General features: G+C 44.1%; 1 protein-coding gene across 4 annotated transcripts in view; it reads left to right on the forward strand.

Annotated features, from left to right (window-relative positions):
* Positions 1-24,041, forward strand: part of LOC137417681 (NACHT, LRR and PYD domains-containing protein 12-like) — a 229,634-nt gene that overhangs the window by 25,076 nt on the left and 180,517 nt on the right. For all 4 annotated transcript variants that reach the window (XM_078770500.1, XM_068103593.2, XM_068103584.2 and 1 more), the window contains exons 7-9: positions 3,928-3,956; positions 11,576-11,673; positions 16,938-16,975. In XM_078770500.1, coding sequence (XP_078626626.1) covers positions 3,928-3,956; positions 11,576-11,673; positions 16,938-16,975 — 165 coding nt within the window. The remainder of the gene's footprint in view (positions 1-3,927; positions 3,957-11,575; positions 11,674-16,937; positions 16,976-24,041) is intronic.

The raw sequence follows: 24,041 nt of genomic DNA on the forward strand, positions 1-24,041 counted from the left end.
AAGAGAGATCATGGAAGAGAGTGAGACCTAAGACATTGACTGAACCTCTTCGAGAGGATTGTTGAGAAAGTAGATGGAAGGATTTGCGGTACGGTCCTTTTGGGGAGACAGAATGAGTGTGTCGGATTTCTCGGGATTGAAAGACATATTCCAAGTGTTTGACCAGTTTGTGATCTTATGAAGGTCTGCGGAGAGGGAAGAGGTTGCTACCTATCTGTCAGAAGGATGAGGGATGACACGGCACAGGGTGGAGTCATCAGCAAAGAGATAAAGAGGATTTTCCAGATTCCAGAGAGTCTGTGAGATCATTGATGAAGATTAGGAATCGTATGAGAACAAGAACACTGCCTTGGGGTACTCCAGCCTTGACAGAGAGAGGAGAAGAAATGGTTCCGTTATTCCATAAATCCAAGAGTGGAGTTGGCCTTAGATTCTAAAGTCGGACAGTTTGGAGAACAAGGCAGGATGCCAAACTGTATCAAAATATCGAGATATGTCCAGAGAGACGGCCCTGATCTCCAGTTTGATATTGAGGGCCTCCATCCATTTTTGAGAAAGTCGAAGCAGCATGTTCAAGGTAGAGTGGCCAGGTCTGAACCCAAATTGATGATCTGAGATGAGGTTGTTAGATAAAATTTAAAGATTTCATATCAACTGCGATGATAGATTTCATGGCCTAGCTGATGATTGGAAGTAAGCTAATTTGTCTGGAATTAAGGGGATCCGTTTTTGCACCTTTTTATGCTGTGATGTTGGCTGATTTCCAAACAGATGGAAGATTACCTCGGGTAAATGACAGGGTGAAAAGGGCAGAGAGAGGAAGTGTTTTGCAAGAGCGGCAGCAGAACCGCCGTCGGGTCCAGTTGCAGAATCGAGGGTTGAGTGGTAAAAAGTTTGTCCATATGGTCTGAGAGAGGGATGTACAATGTACATGGAGTTGTCACAGTATGGAGGACAGTACAACACAGACTGTTGTATTGTCCTTGTCTAGCAGGAATATTGCCCTTGTCCAGCAGCCATGTTGTCCTTGTCTAGCAGGAATATACACCCTTGTCTCGCGGAGATGTTGTCCTTGTCTAGCAGGAATTGCCCTTGTCTAGCGGAGATGTTGTCTTGTCTAGCAGGAATATACACCCTTGTCTCGCGGAGATGTTGTCCTTGTCTAGCAGGAATTGCCCTTGTCTAGCGGAGATGTTATCCTTGTTTAGCAGGAATATTGCCCTTGTCTCGCGGAGATGTCCTTTTCTAGCATGAATATTGTCCTTGTCCAGCGGAGATGTTATCCTTGTTTAGCAGGAATATTGCCCTTGTCTCGCGGAGATGTTGTCCTTGTTTAGCAGGAATATTGCCCTTGTCTCGCGGAGATGTCCTTTTCTAGCATGAATATTGTCCTTGTCCAGCGGAGATGTTATCCTTGTTTAGCAGGAATATTGCCCTTGTCTCACGGAGATGTTGTCCTTTTCTAGCATGAATATTGTCCTTGTCCAGCGGAGATGTTATCCTTGTTTAGCAGGAATATTGCCCTTGTCTCGCGGAGATGTTGTCCTTTTCTAGCAGGAATATTGCCCTTGTCCAGCGGAGATGGTGTCCTTTTCTAGCAGGAATATTGTCCTTGTCTAGCGGAAATGTTGTCCTTGTCTCGTGGACATATACAAATCACAGTTGAAACAAACAAAGAGTTAATGATATTGTAAATAACAAAAGGGACATCACTGTTAATACCGGTAAGTTCATGATAAACTCATGTTACATGTTCAAGGTCCTGAGGTTCATATAACGAACGGTACCATGAACTTGGGCTCTCGCGCTTCGGAAGTTGGACCTGGTTTTGATAGAACTCTTACTTTGTTTTCTGCACTTTCCGTTGCACCTTATTTTGAAATAGTTTACGGCTGAAGAATGAATAATCCACTTATTTCGTAGTTTCATCGGTAACTCCAGCATCGGCAACCTTCAGCACCCACACCTGCTACACCCACACCTGCTACACCCACACCTGCTACACCCACACCTGCTACACCCACACCCCACTCAAACCCACCTCACCGAGTCCACCACCTGCACCCACTTCACTGCTCGCAACTGTCGCACCTTACCTGCTGCACTCCCACTGCACCAACGATACCACCCACACCTGACACACTCCCAATGCCGTTGCCACCCCTCCAACCCCCCCCCCCCCACTACCCCACTACCACGTGCACATCCTGCAGATCTAATAACCCCTCGGAACAAATGCTTCCTACACCCCTCCCCTTCTCTCCCACTAATCCCACAGAGCTAACATTCCCACACCCCTCCCCTTCTCTCCCACAGAGCTAACATGCCCACACCCCCCCTCTCTTCCACAGAGATAAAATACCCACACCCCCTCCCCTTCTCTCCCACAGAGCTAACATGCCCACACCCCCCTCTCTTCCACAGAGCTAAAATGCCCATACCTCCTCCCCTTCTCTCCCACAAATCCCACAAAGCTAACATGCCCACACCCCTCCCCTTCTCTCCCACAAATCCCACAGAGCTAAAATGCCCACACCCCCTCCCCTTCTATCCCACAAATCCCACAAAGCTAACATGCCCACACCCCCTCCCCTTCTCTCCCACAAATCCCACAAAGCTAACATGCCCACACCCCCTCCCCTTCTCTCCCACAAATCCCACAAAGCTAACATGCCCACACCCCCTCCCCTTCTCTCCCACAAATCCCACAAAGCTAACATTCCCCCACCCCTCCCCTTCTCTCCCACAGAGCTAACATTCCCCCACCCCTCCCCTTCTCTCCCACAGAGCTAACATTCCCCCACCCCTCCCCTTCTCTCCCACAAAGCTAACATGCCCAATGCCCATACCCCTCCCCTTCTCTCCCACAAATCCCACAAAGCTAACATTCCCCCACCCCTCCCCTTCTCTCCCACAAAGCTAACATGCCCAATGCCCATACCCCCTCCCCTTCTCTCCTACAAATCCCACAAAGCTAACATTCCCCCACCCCTCCCCTTCGCTCCCACAAAGCTGACATGTTGTGCTGATGATGAAATTTTCTGTACAATGAATGTGCAAATTATCTCTTTTTTTATTCCTCCGATGACGAAGTTGCCGGAAGCATTTTATGTTTTCAGGTTGTCCGTCCGTCCGTGATAGGTTTTCGTTACAGCGATAACTTGAGAACAGCTAAAGGGATCTAATTTAAACTTGGTACAGGTATTATAATGATGTAAAGATTAACTGATTAGAATTTGGGGTCAAGAGGTCAAAGGTCAAACGCCAGAGGTCATGTTAGGTTAAAATACTGTTACCATGATAACTTGTGAAGCATTGATGGGATTCTGACCAAATTTGGTACAGTTATGTAAAATGATGCAAAGATTAACTGACTAGATGTTGGGGTCAAATGCCAAAGGTCAAATCTGTAATATGTCTATAACTTGAGAACGGCTGAAGTGATCAAATTCAAACTTAGTACAGGTATGTATAATGTTATAAAGATTACCCTATTCAATTTTGGGGTCAAAGGTCAAAGTCTGTAATGGGTCTATAACTTGAGAATGGCCAAAGGGATCTAATTAAAACTTGGTACAGATATGTTTAATGATGTAAAGATTAACTGATAAAATTTTGGAGGTCTCGAGGTCAAAGGTCAGAGGTCATGTGAGGTAAAAATGTGAGAACTTGTGAAGAGCTGGAGGGATTTAAATGAAAACTTGCCACAGGTATGTATAATGATGTAAAAATGAACTGATTAAATGTTGGGGTCAATAGGTCAGAGGTCATGTCAGGTTAAAATGTGCTAACTTCAGCACAGCTGAAAGGATTTATATCAAACTTCACTCAAGTAGTATAATGATGTAATAATGTGGGCGGAGGCATATCAGTCGACGTCGTGACTTCAGAGTGCTGTTCGAGTTATCTTTATTCTTCTCATTTCAGTGCGAAAACGAAGGCTTCGTCAAAAGAAGGTGTGAAAATTATTTTGCCATTTTATCTCATTTAATAAAACAGGTTTTGTTAACCGAATTATTTATTACATTATTATTATTATTACATTATTTATTATCCTTGATGCCATGACTTGTTGTTCTGTGTTAATAAAATCTGTTAAACTAAATCAATTAATTGATCATTGATTACCTTGTACAAGGTTTTTATTTCACAAAAGTTAGTTTTAATGATAGTTTTATATTAACCACATTGTGGTACAATTTGTTATCAGAATTTGAATGAATCTTGTTAGTTTTCTTTGTGTAATCTTTAATCACCTTCATGCCAGACACACAATATGTAAGCACATTACATGATTAACATGAATCGTGTGAATGAGCCCTCGAACGTCAGGCTTGGCCAGCCGGTTCGTGAAGACTTGGGTCAAGCCTCATCATTATAGTTTGGAGTCCTCACTCATCAAAGATGTTGCTCACATCTCACACAAGGCAGCTAATTTTGCTCACCTCTCACAAGGTAGCTAATTTTGCTCACATCTCACACAAGGCAGCTAATTTTGTTCACATTTCACAAGGTAGCTAATATTGCTCACATCTCACAAGGTAGCTAATTTTGCTCACATCTCACAAGGTAGCTAATTTTGCTCACACCTCACACAAGGCAGATAATTTTGTTCACATTTCACAAGGTAGCTAATATTGCTCACATCTCACACAAGGTAGCTAATTTTGCTCACATCTCACAAGGTAGCTAATTTTGCTCACATCTCACACAAGGCAGCTAATTTTGTTCACATTTCACAAGGTAGGTAATATTGCTCACATCTCACAAGGTAGGTAATTTTGCTCACGTCTCACAATGTAGGTAATTTTACTCACATCTCACACAAGGTAGCTAATTTTGCTCACATCTAACAAGGTAGCTAATTTTGTTCACATTTCACAAGGTAGCTAATATTGCTCACATCTCACAAGGTAGGTAATTTTGCTCACGTCTCACAATGTAGGTAATTTTACTCACATCTCACACAAGGTAGCGAATTTTGCTCACATCTAACAAGGTAGCTAATTTTGCTCACATCTCACAAAAGGCAGCTAATTTTGTTCACATTTCACAAGGTAGCTAATATTACTCACATCTCACAAGGTAGCTAATTTTGCTCACATCTCACAAGGTAGCTAATTTTGCTCACATCTCACACAAGGCAGCTAATTTTGTTCACATTTCACAAGGTAGCTAATATTGCTCACATCTCACAAGGTAGGTAATTTTGCTCACGTCTCACAATGTAGGTAATTTTACTCACATCTCACACAAGGTAGCTAATTTTGCTCACATCTCACAAGGTAGCTAATTTTGCTCACATCTCACAAGGTAGCTAATTTTGCTCATCTCAAAAGGTAGCTAATTTTGCACACATCTCACAAGGTTGCTAGTTTTGCTCACATCTCACAAGGTAACTAATTTTGCTCACATCTCACAAGGTAGCTAATTTTGCTCACATCTCACACAAGTTCGCTAATTTTGTTCACATCTCACACAAGGTAGCTAATTTTGCTCACATCTCACACAAGGTAGCTAATTTTGCTCACATCTCACACAAAGTAGCTATATTTTGCTCACACCTCACACAAGGTAGCTAATTTTCCTCATCTCACACAAGGTAGCTAATTTTGCTCACATCTCACACAAGGCAGCTAATTTTGCTCACATCTCAAACAAGGTGGCTAAAGTTGCTCACATCTCACACAAGGTAGTTAATATTGCTCACATCTCACACAAGGTAGCAAATTTTGCTCACATGTCGCACAAGGTATTTAATATTGCTCACATCTCACAAGGTAGCTAATTGTGCTCACATCTCACACAAGGCAGCTAATTTTGCTCACATCTCACAATGTAGCTAATTTTGCTCATATCTCACACCAGGTAGCTAGTTTTGCTCACATCTCACAGAAGGCAGCTAATTTTGCTCACATCTCACACAAGGTAGTTAATATTGCTCACATCTCACACAAGGTAGCTAATTTTGCTCACATCTCACACAAGGTAGCTAACTTTTCTCACATCTCACACAAGGTAGCTAATTTTGCTCACATCTCACACAATGTAGTTAATTTTGCTCAAATTTCACAAGGTAGCTAATTTTGTTCACATCTCACACAAGGTAGCTAATTTTGATCACATCTCACACAAGGCAGCTAATTTTGCTCACATCTCACACAATGCAGCTAATTTTGTTCACATCTCACACAAGGTAGCTAACTTTGCTCACATCTCACACAAGGCAGCTAATTTTACTCACATCTCACACAAGATAGCTAATTTTGCTCACATCTCAGACAAGGTAGCTAATTTTGCTCACATCTCACACAAGGCAGCTAATTTTACTCACATCTCACACAAGATAGCTAATTTTGCTCACATCTCAGACAATGCAGCTAATTTTGCTCATATCTCACAGAAGGCCGCTAATTTTGCTCACATCTCACAAGGTATCTAATTTTGCTCACATCTCACACAAGGCAGCTAACTTTACTCACATCTCACACAAGATAGGTAATTTTGCTCACATCTCACACAAGGCAGCTAATTTTGCTCACATCTCACACAAGGCAGCTAATTTTACTCACATCTCACACAAGATAGGTAATTTTGCTCACATCTCACACAAGGCAGCTAATTTTGCTCACATCTCACACAAGGCAGCTAATTTTACTCACATCTCACACAAGATAGCTAATTTTGCTCACATCTCACACAAGGTAGCTAATTTTGTTCACATCTCACACAAGGTAGCTAATTTTGTTCACATCTCACACAAGGTAGCTAATTTTGCTCACATCTCACACAAGGTAGCTTATTTTGCTCACATCTCACACAAGGTAGCTAATTTTGCTCACATCTCACACAAGGTAGCTAATTTTGCTCACATCTCACACAAGGTAGCTAATTTTGCTCACATCTCAAACAAGGCAGCTAATTTTGTTCACATCTCACACAAAGTAGCTAATTTTGTTCACATCTCACACAAGGTAGCTAATTTTGTTCACATCTCACACAAGGTAGCTAATTTTGTTCACATCTCACAGAAGGCAGCTACTTTTGCTCACATCTCACAACGTAGCTAATTTTGCTCACATCTCACACAAGGCAGCTAATTTTACTCACATCTCACACAAGATAGCTAATTTTGCTCACATCTCAGACAATGCAGCTAATTTTGCTCATATCTCACAGAAGGCAGCTAATTTTGCTCACATCTCACAAGGCAGCTAATTTTACTCGCATCTCACACAAGACAGCTAATTTTGCTCACATCTCACACAAGGCAGCTAATTTTGCTCACATCTCACAAGGTAGCTAATTTTGCTCACATCTCACAAGGTGGCTAATTTTGCTCACGTCTCACACAAGGTAGCAAATGTTGCTCATCTCACAAAAGGTAGCCAATTTTGCTCACATCTCAAACAAGGTAGCTAATTTTGCTCATCTTACACAAGGTAGCTAATTTTGCCCACATCTCACACCAGGTAGCTAATTTTGCCCACATCTCACAGAAGGTAGGGAATTTTTCTCACATCTCGCAAAAGGTAGCTAATTTTGCTCACATCTCACAAGGTAGCGAATTTTGCTCACATCTCAAAAGGTAGCTAATTTTGCTCACATCTCACAAGGTTGATACTTTTGCTCACATCTCACACAAGGTAGCTAATTTTGCTCACATCTCACACAATGTAGCTATATTTTGCTCACACCTCACACAAGGTAGCTAATTTTGTTCATCTCACACAAGGTAGCTAATTTTGCTCACATCTCACACAAGGTAGCTCATTTTGCTCACATCTCACACAAGTTAGCTAATTTTGCTCACATCTCACACAACGTAGCTAATTTTGCTTACATCTCACACAAGGTAGCTAATTTTGCTCACATCTCACACAATGTAGCTATATTTTGCTCACACCTCACACAAGGTAGCTAATTTTGTTCACATCTCACACAACGTAGCTAATTTTGCTTACATCTCACACAAGGTAGCTAATTTTGCTCACATCTCACACAATGTAGCTATATTTTGCTCACACCTCACACAAGGTAGCTAATTTTGTTCATCTCACACAAGGTAGCTAATTTTGCTCACATCTCAAACAAGGTGGCTAAAGTTGCTCACATCTCACACAAGGTAGTTAATATTGCTCACATCTCACACAAGGTAGCAAATTTTGCTCACATCTCGCACAAGGTATTTCATATTGCTCATATCTCACTCAAGGTAGCAATTGTGCTCACATCTCACACAAGGCAGCTAATTTTGCTCACATCTCACAATGTAGCTAATTTTGCTCACATCTCACACAAGGTAGCTAATTTTGCTCACATCTCACAAGGTAGCTAATTTTGCTCACATCTCACACAAGGTAGTTAATTTTGCTCACATCTCACAAGGTAGCTAATTTTGCTCACATCTCACACAAGGTAGTTAATTTTGCTCACATCTCACAACGTAGCTAATTTTGCTCACATCTCACAAGGTAGCTAATTTTGCTCACATCTCACACAAGTTCGCTAATTTTGCTCACATCTCACACAAGGTAGTTAATTTTGCTCACATCTCACAAGGTAGCTAATTTTGCTCAAATCTCACAAGGTAGCTAATTTTGCTCACATCTCACAAGGTAGCTAATTTTGCTCAAATCTCACAAGGTAGCTAATTTTGCTCACATCTTACACAAGGTAGATAATTTTGCCCACATCTCACAATGTAGCTAATTTTGCTCACATCTCACAAGGCAGCTAATTTTGCTCACATCTCACAATGTAGCTAATTTTGCTCACATCTCACACAAGGTAGCTAATTTTGCTCACATCTTACACAAGGTAGCTAATTTTGCTCACATCTTACACAAGGTAGCTAATTTTGCCCACATCTCACACAAGGTAGCTAATTTTGCTCACATCTCACAAGGTAGCTAATTTTGCCCACATCTCACACAAGGCAGCTAATTTTGCTCACATCTCACAAGGTAGCTAATTTTGCCCACATCTCACACAAGGCAGCTAATTTTGCTCACATCTCACATGGTAGCTAATTTTGCCCACATCTCACACAAGGTCGCTAATTTTGCTCACATCTCACAAGGTAGCTAATTTTGCTCACATCTCACACAAGGTAGCTAATTTCCCTTCCAATTATAGTTTTGAGTCCTCACTCATTGGAGTGTATGACATTTTTTCATAAGCTGATAAATCCTGGTGTGGGCTTAGCGGTTAGGGTGCTGGGCTTGGGATCCTTGGATCCTGAGTTCGTAATCCCAGTCCATCGTTGAATTAATTCCAGGGGGTTGACTCAGCCTGTGATCCTCAACGCGGTCGGCAAATTGAGTACCAGCTCACTGGTAGTTGGGGCGCCGCATCAGCGGCACAAACGCACTTCCAGAAAAATGATGTAACCAGCCGCCATTGGCTGCATTCGAAACAACAAGAACAACAACACGCAGATATGAATTATTATTTTTTCCCAGTATCCAGTCTTATTGTAGCTTGGGGATTGCATTATGAAACTGCTGGGGTCTTGCCATGAGAATCAGGCCTGCCAGTATAGGGGTGAAGAACTTACAAGGTAAACCACACAAAAGGGTCTGGATTCTCCAAGGCTGACCAGCAGTATGTGAGCACCACCATGAGTGCTTTGTGAGTTGGTGTCGGAGAGAGGAGATACAGGTTCCAAGATTGGCAAACTTGCTCACGGCCTACCATCCCCAACACAAACCTGCCATTAATGGGGCTTCGACTGTTTTGGTTCAATGACCATTGGTGGACAAAATGTATATACAGTATATATCTATATGAGGTGTAGCACATCCGTCCCTCACAAACTTCTTCAACCGGGCTCCATGGAAAAAGTTGAAAGATGCTCATTGTAAAGTACTCCCCATGGGGAATAACATATGCCAATGATGATGTCATAGCTGCCCTTATTATGACGTCATAAATCGACAAGTGGAATGCTTCATCCGATCAGTATGAAATTTCCTGAGCGTGATCTTGGGATAAATATTGGTCGAGAAAAACAATTGATGACGTCATTGGTCACATGGTTCCGCAGCCATATTTAATGGCATTGCCTGTAGACCATTAATGTCTGGAACGGTGTTTGTCTGTTTATCCGGTGTATGTATGTATGTTTGTCCCTCACAAACGTCCACCAATCAGAGCTGAGGATCTGGTCACATGACAGGGGGACAGCAGATCCACGTCCCGCTGAGAGAGGACTTGGTCGGCTTTCTGTCTTGTTTACTTACAGGAGCAAAGTAGAGTTGACAGTGGGACAAACATCAAGGGAGTAAATGAACAGGAAAGCAGGAGATGGAGGAGGGGATGAAACACCTAATTGATTATCTTATTATCTCGACCATGGAATCATCTCCCTATGTTCATTGCCTCTTATACTTATTTCTTCTTCCTCTGTAATGCCCGAAATTATTCCCATGTTCTTGTGGGGTTGGCTGCAGGAAGCTTGGCCCAAGTCTTTCACAAACTGGCTGTCCAGGCCTGGCATTCAACTGAGCTTAGGACAGGAAGTTGTAATTTGTTCAAGGTGCCAGGCAAGGTCGCTTTGCCCTCTTCCTGATGTAACGTCTTGTCTAATGTAACGTCTTGTCTAATGTAACGTCTTGCCTGATGTAACATCTTGCCTGATGTAACGTCTTGTCTGATGTAACGACTTGTCTAATGCAACGTCTTGTGTGATGTAACGTCTTGCCTAATGTAACGTCTTGCCTAATGTAACATCTTGCCCGATGTAACATCTTGCCCGATGTAACATCTTGCCCGATGTAACATCTTGCCTGATGTAACGTCTTGCCTGATGTAACGTCTTGCGTGATGTAACGTCTTGCGTGATGTAACGTCTTGCCTAATGTAACGCCATGCCTAATGTAACGTCTTGCCTAATGTAACGTCTTGCCTAATGTAACGTCTTGCCTAATGTAACGTCTTGCCTGATGTAACATCTCGCCTGATCTAACGTCTTGCCTAATGTAACGTCTTGCCTAATGTAACGTCTTGCCTAATGTAACGTCTTGCCTGATGTAACGTCTTGCCTGATGTAACGTCTTGCCTAATGTAACGTCTTGCATAATGTAACGCCTTGCCTAATGTAACGTCTTGCCTAATGTAACGCCTTGCCTAATGTAACGTCTTGCCTAATGTAACGTCTTGCCTAATGTAACGCCTTGCCTAATGTAACGCCTTGCCTAATGTAACGCCTTGCCTAATGTAACGTCTTGCCTAATGTAACGTCTTGCCTAATGTAACGTCTTGTCTCGGAAGTACCAACCCAATAGTTTATCGTCTGGTCGGGAATCTGTAATTTGTCTAACGCTTAAAACTCACTCTCGGAGTTTACACAGATCTGAAGCCAACATGCTCGCCCTATGGTGTGCTGTTAACTGGGGGCAAACTTCTTCCTTTTTCATCTTTATGCCTGTAATTACTTTAAAATATGTTTTCAAATGACACCCTACCTGGTTTCAGAAATCTCTGTTGGACAATATATATTTTTCTGTACAATGAAAGGAAATTTATGCTTTATTTCTAACCTCATACATTGTCCCATTTACCCTTTGGATAGGTTGGAGTTCCTTCCAGAAGTTCAAAGAATGGAAATTCCAGCACAAGACACCTGTTACGAAACAACATTGAAACCGATTTTGTTGTTGTGCAAACAGAGTAAGTGAATGTGTGGATAATGTAGTGAAAGAGCATTACTAACAACTAGTTAAAGTTAAAACTTTACAAAACAACTAAAGCTCTGTTTATACATTGTTTGTGTTAACCAGTTTGTGCCATTGTTTGCGTTAGTAATTTATACATTGTTTGTGTTAACCAGTTTGTGCCATTGTTTGCGTTAGTAATTTATACATTGTTTGTGTTAACCAGTTTATGCTGTTGTTCATGTTAGTAATTTATACATTGTTTGTGTTAACCAGTTTATGTTGTTGTTCATGTTAGTAATTTATACCTTGTTTGTGTTAACCAGTTTATGCTGTTGTTCATGTTAGTAATTTATACCTTGTTTGTGTTAACCAGTTTATGCTGTTCATGTTAGTAATTTATACCTTGTTTATGTTAACCAGTTTATGCTGTTGTTCATGTTAGTAATTTATACCTTGTTTGTGTTAACCAGTTTATGCTGTTCATGTTAGTAATTTATACCTTGTTTGTGTTAACCAGTTTATGTTGTTGTTAATGTTAGTACTTTATACATTGTTTGTGTTAACCAGTTTATGCTGTTGTTCATGTTAGTAATTTATACCTTGTTTGTGTTAACCAGTTTGTACTATTGTTCATGTTAGTAATTTATACATTGTTTGTGTTAACCAGTTTATGCTGTTGTTCATGTTAGTAAATTATATATTGTTTGTGTTAACCAGTTTGTGCTATTGTTCATGTTAGTAATTTATACATTGTTTGTGTTAATCAGTTTATGCTATTGTTCATGTAAGTAATTTATACCTTGTTTGTGTTAACCAGTTTGTGCTATTGTTCATGTTAGTAATTTATATATTGTTTGTGTTAACCAGTTTGTGCTATTGTTCATGTTAGTAATTTATACATTGTTTGTGTTAATCAGTTTATGCTATTGTTCATGTTAGTAATTTATACATTGTTTGTGTTAATCAGTTTATGCTATTGTTCATGTTAGTAATTTATACATTGTTTGTGTTGATCAGTTTATGCTGTTGTTCATGTTAGTAATTTATACCTTGTTTGTGTTAACCAGTTTGTGCTATTGTTCATGTTAGTAATTTATACATTGTTTGTGTTAACCAGTTTGTGCTATTGTTCATGTTAGTAATTTATACATTGTTTGTGTTAACCAGTTTGTGCTATTATTCATGTTAGTCATTTATACATTGTTTGTGTTAACCAGTTTGTGCTATTGTTTGTGTTAGTCATTTATGCATTGTTTGTGTTAGTCATTTATACATTGTGTTAACTTGTTTGTGCTTTTGTTTGTGTTAGTAATTTATACCTTGTTTGTGTTAACCAGCTTGTTCTATTATTCATGTTAGTCATTTATACATTGTTTGTGTTAACCAGTTTGTGCTATTGTTTGTGTTAGTCATGTATGCATTGTTTGTGTTAGTCATTTCTACATTGTGTTATCTTGTTTGTGCTTTCGTTTGTGTTAGTAATTTATACATTGTTTGTGTTAACCAGTTTGTGCTATTATTTATGTTAGTCATTTATACATTGTTTGTGTTTATCAGTTTGTACTATTGTTTGTGTTCATAATTTATACATTGTTTGTGTTAGTAATTTATACATTGTTTGTATTAGTAATTTATACATTGTTTGTGTTTGTAATTTACACATTGTTTGTGTTAGTACAGTTTGTGCTATTGTTCATGTTCATAATTTATACATTGTTTGTGAAAGTAATTTATACATTGTTTGTGTTTATCAGTTTGTGCTATTGTTTGTGTTGGTAATTTATACATTGTTTGTGTTTAATAATTTATACATTTTTGTGTTAACCAGTTTGTGCTATTGTTTGTGTTCATAATTTATACATTGTTTGTGTTAGTAATTTATACATTGTTTGTTTTAGTAATTTATACATTGTTTGTGTTTGTAATTTACACATTGTTTGTGTTAGTACAGTTTGTGCTATTGTTCATGTTCATAATTTATACATTGTTTGTGAAAGTAATTTATACATCGTTTCTGTTAGCAATTTATACATTGTTTGTGTTTGTAGTTTATACATTGTTTGTGTTAACCAGTTTGTGCTATTGTTCATGTGAGTCATTTATACATTGTTTGTGTTTAATAATGTATACATTGTTTGTGTTAACCAGTTTGTGCTATTGTTCATGCGAGTCATTTATACATTGTTTGTGTTGGTAATTTATACATTGTTTGTGTTAACCAGTTTGTGCTATTGTTTGTGTGGGTAATTTATACATTGTTTATGTTTAATAATGTATACATTGTTTGTGTTAACCAGTTTGTGCTATTGTTCGTGTTAGTTATTTATGCATTGTTTGTGTTTAATAATTTATACATTGTTTGTGTTAACCAGTTTGTGCTATTGTTCGTGTTAGTAATTTATGCATTGTTTGTGTTTAATAATGTATACATTGTTTGTGTTAACCAGTTTGTGCTATTGTTCGTGTTAGTAATGTATGCATTGTTTTTGTTTCATAATTTATACATTGCTTGTGATAACCAGTTTGTGCTATTGTTCATGTCAGTAATTTATACATTGTTTGTGTTAACCAGTTTGTGCTATTGTTCGTGTTGGTAATTTATACATTGTTTGTGTTAACCAGTTTGTGCTATTGTTCATGTTGGTAATTTATACATCGTTTGTGTTGACCAGTTTGTGCTATTGTTCATGTTGGTAATTTATACATTCCCGTATCAGCTCTTTACCTGTGGTTCGAATCTGAGAAAGTGTTATTTTGTCCGTTTTAATGGATGTTTATGTGTAAGATCTCTGCTTATTGGAAAAGTGAGTGGACAGAGGGTAAAAAGTCAACATCCTGATTGTGATGTGAGGGCAGTGAGGCCACAGTGGGACACAAGTGAGGAAAATAAAATACAGGAAAAGAGGGAAATATAAATACATTGACCTGCATGGTAGAGGGTTTGGTGTGTTTGGAGATATGAGGTAGAAAATCTCACAGAGAGATGAAGGATGAAATGGAACAAAATTCCATAAATAGGAAAAAATAGGAACAAGAGATTAGAGGTCAGTGGAACGTGTGTCTTTGGGAATTTAGTCAACTAGGGCATGCCCGTACTATATCTATATCTAAAATTATATCCCCCCCCTCTATTTACATGAAATGGTTTGGTCCAAAGCGAACGGCTTGCGAGTGGTGACAATCCCCCCCCTCTATTTACATGCAATGGTTTGGTCCAAAGCGAACGGCTTCCGGAGTTTGGTAAAGAAATCGCCATCGCGTACACAAACGCGCAGGAAAGCGAATGAATCGCAAATTCGTTTTTATTAGTTGTAAAACATAGTTTAACGCCAACATAGTTTGCAAACGTGAAATAAATGAATACGCTCTCAAATGTGCCATCCGAGGCAGAGTGTGCCCGCCACGTTCGGCACACGCGATCGTTCGCTGCTCTCTGATTGGTTGAATCGTTTTTTGGACATAGCTCGGTAAGTAATTGTCCGATTAATATGAAACCTTGAAAAGGCACATCCTCGGGTCCCCAGCAATATACCTGGCAAGTTAAAAGTATATCGGACCCGTGGTTGTCGAGAAACAGCGGTCACAGACAAACAAACGTACAGACGTACAGACGTACAGACAGAGATTACTGGAATTATAGATAGATAGTGAGTTCCTGGAAGAAAACATGCATCATGGAGAAGATTGGAGGGCAGTTTGGTGTTTTTTTGTTGGTTTTTTTGCATACAGAATCGAGGTTTGTGTAAGAGCTAACACATTGAACATGAAAACATGCACAGCCACATAAAACATACAATGAATGGAGCATGAGACAAGAGGGGCAGAGAGAGGGAAGCACACATGCACTACAACAGCAGAGAACAAGGACATCAGTAGATCTGTGGAAGGGGAGTTCAGAACTGTTTGGAGTTCCGTTTCTGATTTGGTCGGTGATGTCTCAAGGTTCAAGAGACTGAACTTCTTCCAGCGGCTGACTGTGAAATATATTGGTGGGTCTGTTTGATGATCCTTCCGGAACTCTTGGGTGAGACGGTGAGATTTTCCAGGGTTGAAGGACGTGTTCCATTTATCAGACCAGCATCTAATCAATTAAAGATCAACAGTGAGTGATGCATATGCAGTCTGCCTAGCACTTGGATGGGGGTACTGTACGACACAATGTGGAGGTGTCTGCAAAAACGAAGAGAGGTGTATTCCAGAGTATGGAAGGCATTTTTTTATTCGCATAAACAAGACTGTGCACAAAACACCACCATCAGAGACTCCAACCACCAATATGAGAGCAAATGCGTGAGTAATACAAGTCAGAAATCCATGTGTGAATGAAGCCTTCCATGCCACAGGTAGATGACGTAATAAGCAATGCAGGATGCCAGATTGAGTTAAATCCCTAAGATATGTCCAATGATTCAATCCTGTCCTCTTGTTTGAGATTGAGGTCCTCTAACCATTGTTGAGAGAGGGGCAGAAGCATGCCCAGAGTTGAGTGAATGAGATGGAATCCAAACTGTTGGTTAGAGATAAGGATGTTTGGAAACAGGAAAGAGTTGACATCAAAAGTACAGATGCATTTCATGACTTTGCTTGTCATTGGAAGCAAACTCACTGGGCTATTATAGTGGGTAGGGTCTGTTTTTACACCCTTCTTGTGGATGGAGGTGATGTTGGATGGCGTCTCATGGTCACAAAACTTAATGGTAGAGATGAGTGCCCCACAGCCTATAGCAGATTTGAGAGTCGAAAAAGGGTAGGCCATTCAGAAATAAATCTTGTCACTTAAACCAAATCTGACCTACAATATATCTACAAAGACACCAAAGGTATGTTTGTGTACACATTTAGACAAAATAAGTGCAGACTGTTTTCATCAAATGATCGGTGAAAGCACCAGGGGACATAGCCTTAAATAAGGAGTGCTAAGCTGTCAGTTGTAAGGTAGGGAGGGGTCTTTCATTCAGAAAGTAGTTAATGCATGAATGGTCTCCCTGGAAATGTAGTGACTGAAGAAAAAAAAAAAGTTTCACTTTGAGTTAAATAAGTGACTGAGCATTTGGGACAGACTACTTACATGGGCATTGGTGTAGGAATGGCACGTAGCTGACCAATCAGTAGATCAGTAATTGGATACCTGTGTCGTGATTGTGATTTCTGTGAGAGGGTCTCTCATAAGGTGAATGTGATGTGTATGTTCATTCATCACGTACAACCCCATTCATCCCACCCTCTCAAAAAATCCAAACAGACATACTGGTGATGTCTTTATCCTATTGTTTTCAGGGACGAATCAAACAACTTGGAAGAAATACCTGCACGTAGTAAGTACTCGAGTTTACATTTCCAAGTGAAATAAAACATTTCAATCTCAATGATATTTGTAAATGCCCTCACTGTGCACCATGTGGGATTCTATCGATATAATATTCTCCATAGGTGATTCTGTGAGCCTGTCTGTTAGTCTGTCCAGGGGTGTGGCTATACCCGGTCTGGGAGGGGCTTCAAAAACAAATTTCCACCATGTTGTTTACTCGCATAGCTTTGAGGCCTCTTTTGTTAGGCCCGCGGTTTCTTACTCACTCTCACAGTTTTATTTAAACTTTAATTTCATATCTCATTTCAATTTTCACAGTGGCTAACATGGTTTTAGACTTGGTTGCAAAAAACGGGAATAAAATTCGATTAAAGTTGCTATTGAAGAACGAAATTCATTTTCAAAGGCCTGTAACATAAAGGCCATTCATTGAGTCTCCCTCGCGGCTTTATCTCGACTCTAATTCACCATCACTGTGAGGAATGAGAGAGGGGAATGACAGAAGAGAATGAGAGAGGGAAAAGAGAGAGGGAAAGGAGAGAGGGGAAGGAGAGAGGGAAAAGAGTGAGGGAAAGGAGAGAGGGAAAGGAGAGAGGGAAAGGAGAGAGGGAAAGGAGAGAGGGAAAGGAGAGAGGGAAAGGCGAGAGGGAAAGGCGAGAGGGAAAGGAGAGAGGGAAAGGCGAGAGGGAAAGGCGAGGGGAGAATGAGAGAAGAGAACGTTCCCAGGACCTCATTATTAGTCCCCTACCGGTGTACACCAGAGGGGACTATAAGTTTGCATGCCGTCGGTCAGTCCGTCAGTCTGTCAGTCCGTCACGCAAAGACCAGTTTTCCGGGCTTTTTTTCTAAACTCTTAATGCTAATGATTTCAATCTTGGTATATGGTTTCCTCATGATAAGTTACAGATCAAGTTCGAACTTCACGACGTTTCGATCATTTTTGACAAAGTTATGGCACTTTGAACTTTGGTAATTCTGATAATTCTGATGATCCTTAAATCAGTGCCATTTTAAGTTTTAATTTCCTTTAAAAACCATTTTCTCTGCAATAATAGGACCGATTGAGATCAAATTTTCACCGTAGGGGGGACTCGTTCTGTAGAATATTTTAGTGGTAATTATGACGTCACAGGTCACGTGGTTCGGCCGCCATTTTGTTTTTCGTGAAAACACGAAAACCCCTTTTTCTCTGCAACGGCTGAACAGATCGAGGCCAATCTTTGCAGGCAGAACCGCATAACCATGACGAACAAAAAAGCCAGCGAGCATGACGTCATGTGTCACATGGTTTCAGAGTTATGACGTTTTTAAGCATGAACCTTTAAAACCGAACTCCTCCCTCATTTTTGATCCAATCGAGGGGAAACTTCACAGATCTGTTCAGCATGTCAGTCTACTAAAATGTCCTTTTGGAATTTGCGACAGGGCACGTGGTTTGGCAGATATCGTTAATTAAACGAAAAAAAAATTAAAAAATAATGGATATCTCTTGAATCGCTAGTACCTCAGACCGTGAGTTGGTAATTATATAATTCACACAGTGCAATATGTGCAGGCTGCTCCATGGAGCGACCTTGGGGCTTATCAACGAGGCGAGGCGTGACACACATGTGTCTCAGCATACCTCAGATCAAGTTTGAAAACCAGCATCAACCGTGCATAAATTTGAATATTCGATCATTTTTGACAAAGTTATGGCATTTTGAACTTTGGTCGGGGACAAGTATTGCAGCGCAATACTCAGAATGCTTGTTTATATTATTACTGAGTAAAAGTACAGCTAGTGAATATTGAAGTTCAGGATCGAACCAAAGTCAAATTATAGCCGGCGAAGCCGGTGTTGTGAATGAACGCGTACGTATTATGTTGAAAAGCCAGATTTTGCTGGATCCCTTGAGAATTTTGAAGCTTTGACGCACCAAATCGCTCCATGGAGGCCGCCATCTTCCGGATGCGGAAGTATGCATAAAAAATTGCGAAAAAGTTCAATAGGAGTTTGTTTCACCCATCTTTTTTTGAATCACAATCTTATGCACCTCCAATTTGTAATTAAAATACTTTAAGACCAACCTCGTTCCCGGGGCCCGCACGGGCACTGGTTATCTTCAACGAAAATCGTCACCAAGCACTGGAACCAATGAGATTCGAGCATTTGAAAAAATATTTCAAAATTACCGCGTTTCGGAGGCTGAAAACGGCATCAAATATTCTAAAATTGACGAAGAATTATTTTTTAGAAATCTCGCGGCCGTAGGGGATAGTTTTTCACGGCCGGAAATATCCGACGTTGAGACGGGAATTCACCGAATTAATCAAGAAGTAAATTTTAATCTCATCCAGAATGCAAATGGTGTCATTTTGAACTAGGTACGGTACCTACTACACCTACCTACTACCAACTACCTAACCTACTGATGCCATAGTGATGGGTAAAATAGTGGCAAGAGGCTTTGGCTTTGCCAGCTCATTGCGGCTTTGCAGTCGGGTGCAAGTATATTTACATATTCCTGGGGTGTATATACAGAGTTTGTTTAAAGCAAGACGACTCTTTTCCAACCATGGAATTAAACAATACAGTACTTCAAAAATGTACATAATAAGGTAAACTAACTATGGAATACAATATTTATTGATAACGTTTGGTTTTAAGCTATTTTTACTTTGTAAAGCGAAAAGTTTTCGATACATTCAAGTTTATAAATGAAGAAGAGTCGTGGCTCCATTGGCCTCTGATGTGCATTTTACGACTGAATCATCACGTCTTCGATCATAAATTACTTTTTGAAGAAATGAAGGTACATTTTGATTACAACTCAAGCAAAGGAAATCAGGCAATGGCTGTTTCAATCAGCGTGATTATACACCGCCCAAACAAGATGTGTTTCATAGCTAAAGGAAATAAAAGCGTGAAATCTTTCATAAAAGTTTTTTTTTGTTTTCGCACGAATTTTCAAGGCTGAATCGTGTTCACATCCAGGATTATTAAACAAACTCCATTTCACGTGTGCATGGATTCACAGATGTAAAATTCACAGATGTAAAATAAATGTGCAATTGTGTGTGCAATTCGTAGATGTAAAATAAATAAACACAGACGGGAAATTGCCGAGAGATATTTTTCAGTTCTTATTTGATAAGCTATGTGCACGTACACTTTAAATAAGTTTATTTGAAATCTTTAATTTTAAAAACGTCATTTTGTATGCTGTAACGAAAAGAGTAACATTGGTTTTCGCGAGACATAACAGTGGAATGGAATGTTCTTATACACCACCCAATATACTTTTCCCAGGTACTTTTCCATTTGAGCTGTATTCTTTATATTGAAGCGCGGTGCTACGCGCGCTACTTGCTTACCAAGAAGGAAGCGGACAACGCGGTAAATCAAAAGAGTCTTTATTGAAAGAGCCCTACTGTAGCACTGGAGTGCTCGGGGCTGCGCGCCCCGTGTATATCCCGAGGCCACGCCTACCCCTCGGGCGTGGCCGACGCTCACTTTGTGCGCGGAATGATGCCATCATGCCAGTGAGCTTTCGTGTCCGCCACACGCGCCCCCCCAGAATTCCCGTGCACCTGGAGGGTCAGTTTGCGGGGCAAACGGATGACCCGGCCAAAGCGCCCTCTGGCGACTGGCGGCGTCTGGGGTGCAGGGATGCCCGCTGGAATGCCTCCGGCTGCACCCGGGATGGGTGCAGGACTGGGGGGCGGCGTGCCGGCGGGGCTGGGCGGTGCCGAGGGGTCCGCCTGCAGGGGGGTGGCGCCGACGCGGGGGCCGAGCCACCGGCAGTGGGTGGTCCACGTCGAGGTGGGCCGGCTTGAGGCGGTCCACGGAGACGCGGTCAGTAGTACCGCCGATGTCTAAGGTGAAATGTTTCACCCCGGTCTCCAGCACGCGGAAAGGCCCGTCGTACGGGGCCGCGGTGGTGTCCGGTGGGCGTCGTGCTGGATGAAGACGTACTCCGCGGTGCGAAGCTCCGGGGCGACGTGCGTAGGTGGGTGCCCGTGGTGCGCCGTCGGCACCGGGGCGAACCTCTGGGCGGTCTCCTGCAGCGCGAGCGCTCCTGCGCCGCGGACCATGGTGCCGTGGGGTCGGGGAGGAACTCGCCCGGCACCCGCAGCGGTTGTCCGAAGACCAACTCCGCCGCGGATGCGCGCAGGTCGTCCTTGGGCGCCGTCCGGGGGCCCAGCAGGACCCAGGGGAGCTTGTCGACCCAGCCGCCGTCGCGGAGTGTGGCCCGGAGCGCGGCCTTCAACGAGCGGTGGAAGCGCTCGCACAGGCCATTGGCCTGGGGGTGGTAGGCCGTGGTTCAGTGCAGCTGGACCCCGAGCCACCGCGCGATCGCCCCCAGAGCTCCGAGGTGAACTGGGGGCCGTGGTCGGACGAGAACTGGGTGACCCAGGTGGCGATGAACGCCTGCACGACGTCCGCCGCCGTCGTCGCCGCCAAAGGCACGGCCTCCGGCCACCGGGTGGTGTGGTCCACCATTGTGAGGACATGGGTGGAACCCCGCGAGGGGGGCAGAGGTCCCACCAGGTCCACGTGAACGTGGTCGAACCTACGTTCCGGCACCGTAAACGGGGCCAATGGGGCCTGGGTGTGTCGGTGCACCTTTCTTGCGCTGGCACGCGAGGCACGTCCTGGTCCAGCCGCGGACGGCCTTCCGGAGGCCATGCCAGACAAACATGTCGGCGAACAACCTCTGTGAGGCCGTCGTGCCCGGGTGGGACAGGCCGTGGATGGCGTCAAAAACCTGGCGCTGCCAGCCCGCCGGCACGATGGGGCGAGGCCGCCCGAGGGAGACGTCGCACAAGAGGGCCGTACCCACGCCGTCGAATGGCACATCGGTGACGCGGAGGATCGTGATGGCGGTCTGCAAGGCCTGGACGCCGAGGTCGGCGGCCTGGTCCACCGTCATCCGGGCATAGTTGATGCCGAGGTGGACTGCGTGGGCGACGGACCGGGAAAGGCAATCCGCCACCGGGTTGTCCTTCCCCGCGACGTGCCGGATGTCCATCGTATATTCGGACACGGCCGAGAGGTGATGCTGCTGCCGGGCCGTCCACGGCTCGGTGACCTTGCCCATCACGAAGACCAGTGGCTAGTGGTCAACGAAGGCCGTGAACGCATGGCCCTCGAGCAGATGGCGGAAGTGCCTGACCGCCAGGTGAAGCCCGAGCAACTCGCGGTCGAAGGTACTATAACGGCGTTCGGGCGGGCGAAGCTGCCTGCTGAAGAACGCCAGCGGTTGTCAAGCGCCACGCACCCATTGCTCGTGCACCGCGCCCACCGCGTAGTCCGAGGCGTCGGTGGTGAGGGCGATCGGTGCATCGGGCGCTGGGTGCGCGAGCATGGTGGCGTTAGCCAAGGCGAGCTTTGCGTCCACGAACGCCGCATCCATCTGCTCGGTCCAGGTAACGTCACCTTTGCCCGGCTTCCCTCGGAGGGCCTCGTGCAGGGGGTGCAGGAGCTGGGCGATGCGGGGCAGGAACCGATGGTAAAAGTTTACCATGCCCAGGAACTCCTGGAGCCCCTTGATCATGCGGGGGCGCGGAAACCCCTTCACTGCCTCCACCTTGGCCGGTAGGGGGACGGTCCCATGCCTGGTGACACGGTGCCCCAAAAAGTCGATTTTGGCGACGCCGAATCGGCACTTGGCGGGGTTCACGATGAGGCCATGCTGGCCCAGGCGTTCGAAGAGCCTGCGGAGATGGTGGAGGTGCTCTTCGCGGGACGCGCTGGCGACGAGGATGTCGTCCAGGTAGACGTACACGAAATCCAAGTCGCGCAAGACGCTGTCCATTAGTCGCTGGAACGCCTGAGCCGCATTCTTCAACCCGAAGGGCATCCGAAGAAATTCGAAAAGTCCGAATGGCGTGATGACGGCCGTCTTTGGGATGTCCTCTGGCCTGAAGGGGACCTGATGGTAGCCGCGTATGAGGTCCACCTTCGAAAAGAAGGACATGCCCGCCAACCGGGCGGAGAAGTCCTGGATGTGGGGGACGGGGTAGCGGTCGGGGGTGGTGGCGTCGTTGAGGCGCCGGTAGTCCCCGCACGGTCGCTATCCCCCGCCGGGCTTTGGCACGATGTGGAGCGGCGACGCCCAAGCACTCTTGGAGCGCCGCACGATGCCGAGCCGCTCCAGCGTAGCGAACTCCGCTTTAGCTACCGCGAGCTTCGTCGACTCGAGGCGGCGTGCCCGGGCGTAGACCGGTGGCCCGGCGGTGGGGATGTGGTGTTCCACCCCATGCTTGACGGCCCCCGCCGAGAAGGTGGGCTGCGTGAGGGCCGGTAAGCCGGCGAGGAGGCGGGTGAATTCTTCCGCTGCCGGAAGCGTACAGATCAACCTGGCCGGAACCGAACCGCTCAGCAAGCCGCTCGGCGAGCCGCTCGATGAGCCGCTCCGTGAGCTGCTCAACGAGCCGGGCAGCGCGCAAGCGAGCGAGCTGAACGTCTCGGCCTGGACGAGCCTTCTGTGCTTTACGTCCACCAACAGCCCATTTGCACACAGGAAGTCCGCGCCAAGCAATGCCATGGGCACGTCGGCAGTGACGAACGACCACCGGAAAACCTGCCCTCCGAACCGCAGAGAGAGGCAGCGTTTTCCGTATGTGCGTATGGACGTACTGTTGGCAGCAAGCAGCTCGGGGCCCCGGCCTGCGGTTTGCCTGTCGGACGTACCGGTGGGAACGACACTCACCTGCGCTCCCGTGTCGCACAGGTAACGGCGCCCGGACAAGGTGTCCGTTAAGAACAGTAGGCTGTTTGAACGGCCGGTGCTCAGTGCCACTACCGAGGGCCGGCCGGGGCATTTTCCGACCTGCTGAATGAGCACGGCGGGCGACACTGCCGAGCCTCGTGGCCGAACTTGGTGTGAAACCAGCACCAGGCTTGCGGTTTTTTCCACGGCGGCGGAGGTGGGCATGGCGTGGCGGCCGCCACGAGGTGCCCCTCAGAGTAGGGGTGGTCACCCACAGGAGGTTCAGCGTCCAAGCGGTGCATCACGTAGGCGGGGTGGTCACCCGCAGCAGTTTCAGGCTTAGAGTAGGGGCACGCAGCCGCAGCCGCCGCAGCC

This window comes from Myxine glutinosa, chromosome 1 (assembly GCF_964187855.1).
Source record: "Myxine glutinosa chromosome 1, kmMyxGlut1.1, whole genome shotgun sequence".
NCBI lineage: Eukaryota > Metazoa > Chordata > Myxini > Myxiniformes > Myxinidae > Myxine > Myxine glutinosa.